This window comes from Hippocampus comes, unplaced genomic scaffold (assembly GCF_001891065.2).
Source record: "Hippocampus comes isolate QL1 unplaced genomic scaffold, H_comes_QL1_v1.1 scaffold72, whole genome shotgun sequence".
In the NCBI taxonomy this organism is placed as follows: domain Eukaryota; kingdom Metazoa; phylum Chordata; class Actinopteri; order Syngnathiformes; family Syngnathidae; genus Hippocampus; species Hippocampus comes.
The window spans coordinates 1,097,205-1,102,964 of NW_017806030.1; the positions used below are offsets into that span (position 1 = coordinate 1,097,205).

At 41.3% G+C, this 5,760-nt stretch overlaps 1 protein-coding gene across 1 annotated transcript; it reads right to left on the minus strand.

The window, feature by feature from the left end:
- Positions 1–1,833: 1,833 nt before the first annotated feature.
- Positions 1,834–5,699, minus strand: LOC109529350 (TRPM8 channel-associated factor homolog; the record flags this gene model as incomplete). The annotated part of the gene is made up of 9 exons (XM_019892682.1): positions 1,834–2,465; positions 2,640–2,753; positions 2,831–3,054; positions 3,325–3,561; positions 4,066–4,276; positions 4,465–4,559; positions 4,649–4,823; positions 4,986–5,287; positions 5,390–5,699. Coding segments are annotated over 9 exons (1,911 nt in total), but the record flags the coding sequence as incomplete, so codon positions are not given.
- Positions 5,700–5,760: the final 61 nt, after the last annotated feature.

Sequence of the window (5,760 nt, forward strand, 5' to 3'; positions counted from 1 at the left end):
TTTTCAAAAAGTCCCCCCCCCCCCATGCATTTCAATGGACTTCCACTGTAAAATGTAATACGTAATCATTCCGCACCCCCGTCAAATGCAGACCTCCTCGCCGTTTCTGGATGTTTTTGCTTTCAACTTATTTTCTTATCCTCTATTTCTTAATTCTTGTTGTGAAGTGTGTTTAAGTAGCGTGAAAAGTATTTTCAAATAAAATGTGTCATAATAATTCACCACACGATGGCAGACATGGATTATTTGCGTTGGTATTGGGTCGTAAACTGCCCTATAGGCTTACTGGTGCAAGTAGGCCGAATTTTTTTTTTGAGGATTTGAAAAGTCATGCAAGACAAAGATAGCATCTGAGTAACATAGATATTTTGAGTGATTTAGTATTTTTAATGAAAAAAAAATGCACCAAATGACTGCTTGCACTGTATGTGATTTGTCATTCAAGCAGTTTTGTGCTGCTGTCTTTGAAAGGTAATTTTGTATGCACGAGACCCCTTAGAACAGGGGGGAAAGAAATCCCAAAACCAAAATGTTCTTGTTGTTGAAGACTAGATCTTTTATACATGCGTTGAGAAATTCATTAAGAAAAAAATTAATATAATAACAATAATAAAAATAATAACATACAAAAACAGACATGATACACATGTTTTGTGCATATCTAAAATGTCATTTTTGTCATACATCTGATTAGGAAGTGAGTGATCCGGCGTGTCCCCAGTAGCGCTGATGAAAATTGTGGCCCCTGCCATTATTTAAGTTGCCCATCCCTGGTTTAGATAATAACTGATACATTTTCCCTTATCATTATGAAATCTGGAAAATAATTTCTCCACGAACACAGAATTTGAACACAACCTTAATAGCAGCGGTTCGTTGTTATCAAAGGTTTTGCTTTAGGCGCTTGCACCACACCTACTGTGGAAACAAGTTCTTGATGGGGAACTTAAACTGCATCCTCATTATTTCGTAAAAGTTAATGACTGTCTTCATTCTTGAACTGAGTAATTAGAGTCATGACACCCGCAGCAGCAAATGATTTATTCTCCTCACCTTAAAGTGATCGGTCATGGCATTAAACTCATGCTTGTGAGCACACGTATGCAACCAATCGCAGCTTTCATAGGTGAATTAAGCTCAACAGCAATTCCTTTCACATGTCATGCAATATCCATCCAATTTATTTCACACTTGTATTGTTCAGGGTGACAAGGAGTTCAAGCTCACCCCAGTTGACATTGGACAAAAGGCAGACCGCACTGCCTTTTGCTATGAGTACAACAGACTGTTATACTGTACTTGGACTATGAGTCTGTCGGCCACCAGTCTTATTTCTGCTCACAATTTTCACATGAAACTTTTTAAACTTTTTTTAATCCTCGTCATTATCTTACTCAGATTTATTGGATGTCACTTGAACTACGAGTCTGTCGGCCTCCAGTCTTATTTCTGCTCACAATTTTCACATGAAGCTAGTAAACTTTTTTTAATCCTCGTCATTATCTTACTCAGATTTATTGGATGTGAGTGCTATGTATTGTTTTTAATGGATCCTTGGTTCTCTTATTTGGCTCAATGGCTTCCTAGTAAATTCTCACATGCCCGGTAAATTCTTGACAGCATTGATGTATTTTGTAGGTCACACTTACTATTATCAGTTTACATTTGGTAGTTAAAAAAAAAAAAAAAACATCTTCAATTTTGTCAGCAATAAACTGTAAAATGTTTTGGTGATTATTCAGCAGTCTTACATTTAATCATGCAGAAACAGTTGTATAAATTGAATTTACATTCGTCCATTTTGTACTTTGAAAATATAAGACGCAAATGTTCATGTAAATGCATCATGAAAACATTTATTGGCCCTTTTCCCATTGACAGCAAAGACATTGTGCCATTTAAATGGCACACAAATACACACAAATACATTAAAAAACATTGAAAACGGGACTAGGTTATTTGCAATTGTATCATAACTTTAAATGCTTCAGCAAAGGATTCTTGCTCAAAGTTTTCTTGTTTTGCTACTCATCCGAGAAAAAAATTTAGTCTGTGAGAAAGCAATTAATTATTTGTCATTATTTCATTGAGGGTTGTTATTTGTTTTGGAGCAGTAAAACAAAATATAATCAAGTGTAAATTTAGTGCTGTAAAAAAAACAAAAAAATCTGAACACATTCAACAATGTAGCGCTTCTATATTTCAATCAATCATCCCAAGATTCAACCAAACTGGACCATGGGGTGGTCCACCCAGGTTGGAAGGTTGGCTAGTTTCTCCTCAGTAGCCTTTTCGATGGGCCAGCTCCAGGCTTTAAAGAATCCACACAGGTTCATTCCCACAGTTTTGGAGAAAGTCTCTGCGTACAGGTTCATCTTGCCGCCGTTGTCCTTTGGATAATTACTTATCTTGTGGTAAGCAGCAAATACCTTCTTGAAGGCATCCCATCCAAATCTCTCCTGGAGCTGCGTTAAAAGAGCACGTTTTATTCATCAGCATCGGTTCGAAATAAGGTGTAACGGGTGTGTTAAAGCCTCTCAGACACATCGGCTTTTTTTTTTTAATTCTTTTGAGATGTACTCACATCTCAAAATAATAAGAAAACAATACTAGGTCCACGTCTCTTTCCTGTCTCTCACCTGCAAGTATGTTTCAAGAGCCACCCACACCTCCCACTTGCTGAGTTGCCTGCCCCCTTTGACAAATTCCTCCAATCGACTCTTCCTTTTTGCTGAAGCGACATCGCCGTGAGCCTGTATTGAAAAACCACTGATGTGAATGTAAGATGACATAATCCAGGACCCAGTCAAGAGAAGAAAAATGAGTTCACCTTTCCCCTGTTGATCCCCAACACCTCCTCATGGATGTACACTGACCAAATGTTGCATGTACACTCTGTGGTGTGTGGCCGGAACTCCCAGGGATCTCTCTGCTGGTTGTGCCCGAGCTCGTGGATTGGGCCCCATAAACCTTTAGTCTTGGCCTGCTCAAGGTTGACCAGCGCCTCTGCCGAGGCCTTGTGCATCATGACGGGGTAGCCGGCGTGCATCCAACCTAAAGAGTGATAAAAGCAATCACTGTCCATGATGTGCAGTATTTCTGAATTCACTCATCAACATAAAGTTGTTTTTCCAAAATGCTTTTCACTCTGTTCCTGATTTACGTGTGTAGTAGTAGTAGTAGTACGATAACGATAGGCTTTCCATAAACCTGTCAGTCATGCATGTAATGCCCCAGAGTTTTATAGAAGTGCAGTGCAAGTCTGGTGAAAGAGACACACTTCAACATTGATGGTGCCCGGCATACAGGACAATATGGACATACCATGAGAAATTTGTACATCTGCTACAAAGCGTTCTTTGCGGGGAAATTTGTGTGGCTTGGCAGCTAAGTCGGCAATGCCTTTCATGATCGAGTCCCAGAGCGCTGCCAGCAGATCTGGTCTTTCCAGATTCCTAATGGTATCTGATGGTACAGTGAGTATGATATTTTCAAACTCCAACTCTGCCCAAGGGGAAGGAGCTGTTCGCAGCATGGCCCAATCGGCTGGTGTTGTCATACCTGAAAAGAGCAGAGGGAGAAATAGTTTGCTTTCCAACTAGGCGGAGCATCATTTATGCTGTCAAAGCAGGCTTAAATATCGTCTAGTCAAAGTGTAAACAAGACATTTGCAAGGACTTGCAGAAGTTAACTCTAATGTACATACCAGGTGAGGCACACAGTTACCGCGAAACATTCCATTTCTCATTTGATTGGTTTAGACCCATGGCCGACAAGTGGTTTTTATTCTCACAGTAGAACATTTTCGAGCTCCAAAATGCCATTATTGAGTGTATGGCAAATAAATATTTTCTCAGTGTCAATTGGAATGCCGTGTTATGCAAATGGCACCTGATCTAATTGAAATACAAAACATAATTTTTCTGAACATGAACGTTTTTCTCTACTTAAGTCTATAGATGACAAATTACATCACGAAATGTTTCACTAACCGCATAAAGGACATACAAGTAAGGGGGGGGGGGGGACAGTGAAGTCAGACAAAACCAATGACATCATCCTCACCAGATTTATAATAAGGTGCCGGCACAGCTACCTGCACTATGACCTGTACCCCTCCCACTTGGGTTTTAGGTGGGGCCACCAAGTAGATGAGACCTCCCCACAAGTTCCACACCTGCATCATCTCACTGTCAATGGGAAATTGCTCATGAACATTGGGCGCTCTCTTCAGCTCCTCAGCCTTAAGATAGTCTGTTTGACAACCGATTTGGACCTGTGATGGAATAGAAACGATTTTTACAGACACCATTATGAAGCAATGCACGTTGAAATTCTTTCTGTAAATCTATCCATGGCAACACTTGTCATTATCACGATATGAGATGAGCTGGCGCTTATCCCAGCTGAAACACAATAAATCCAAACAAGAACAATTAGTTTGTGTTTATTCATGTATCATACCATCCATCCCTTGTTGACAATCTCACCAGGCATTGCCATATAGGTTTTCATGCCTTGAGAAAGGTAGAGCCCGGTACTGACCCACTCTTCTCTGTCTAATGCATAAATAGAAACACACAATAATGTCAATTTAAGATAGCACTGAAGGTTGAACCTTCGAATGGTCAAACTAAAAAGGCCGTACCTGCTGTGTTGACATTCAAAGTGACCCTGTGATTATAGACAACGGGCAACAGGGGGTTCTCATTGATGAGGTAAGGCAACAGGCTGTCAGGATTGGGGCAAACCTTAAAGACCTCTGAACCCATGTTGAGCAGCAGATGGTCTTTGGGACTTTTCACTGGGCAGGTGTCACACACCTTAAAATAAATAAGAAATAAATAAACATTGGGGTGGTGGTTAAATGTAGTGCATGAAAGGTCTATCCGTTGACAGTATGTGATCGATCATATCTGTACATCAAGAAACATCAGCAATCAAAAACCTGATGAGCACACAGAGCTTTTCCTTGAGATGTCTACCTGAGGCATGCCCGATTTCTTCAGGACGTGCGTAAGGGTGGACAAGACCTGAGCGTATGAACAGCGATCATGGGCTTGCATTTTTAAGAAGGAGGCACAGTCCTTGCCAAACTTTTTAAGGCATTGCTCCTCGTTCTTGGTAAGATCCTCTCCCTCAGTCACATGAGCGGCAAAACGCTGTAGAAGGTGGCAGAAGTGGTAGCTGTCTTTGCCAGTCTGGCTGGGTACAGGAGCTTTGAAGCGACCGCCCCCAATGGTTTCAGGCAAAAGGCTCAAGCCCATTTTATTCAGGATCTTGTTCCCTGCAATTACAACCAGTTTCTATTAGGATGTTCAGAAATTATCAAACATACAACAACAGGAGCTAAAAAGAACCTCATCACTCTTGTGGTGCAGCGTAATACCTGCGAATTCTGTCAAGGGATTTCCGCCTTTGTGTGACTGTGCCCAGTACCAAGCATGGCCACCAATCAGCAGACCTCCTCCCTCTGCCACAAAGTTGTGGATTTCTTCTGCGTGTTTGTCACTGTATGCCGAACACACAAACACACTCAGGTCATTCCTGAAGTCGCTCTTCTCACACCTTAACCCAGATTTCTTGAGATTGTCGAGGGCTTTATGTTGCAGGACGCCCACAGTGCCACGTCGCCCCGCATCCAACCAGTGAAGAGCATTGGTCCAAAATGGGGCCAGCTCCTGTGGTACACCGAACAAAATGTGTGTTCATCACGACACCATTTGGCAGATCGGCACACGGTTCTATTTGAAATGACGC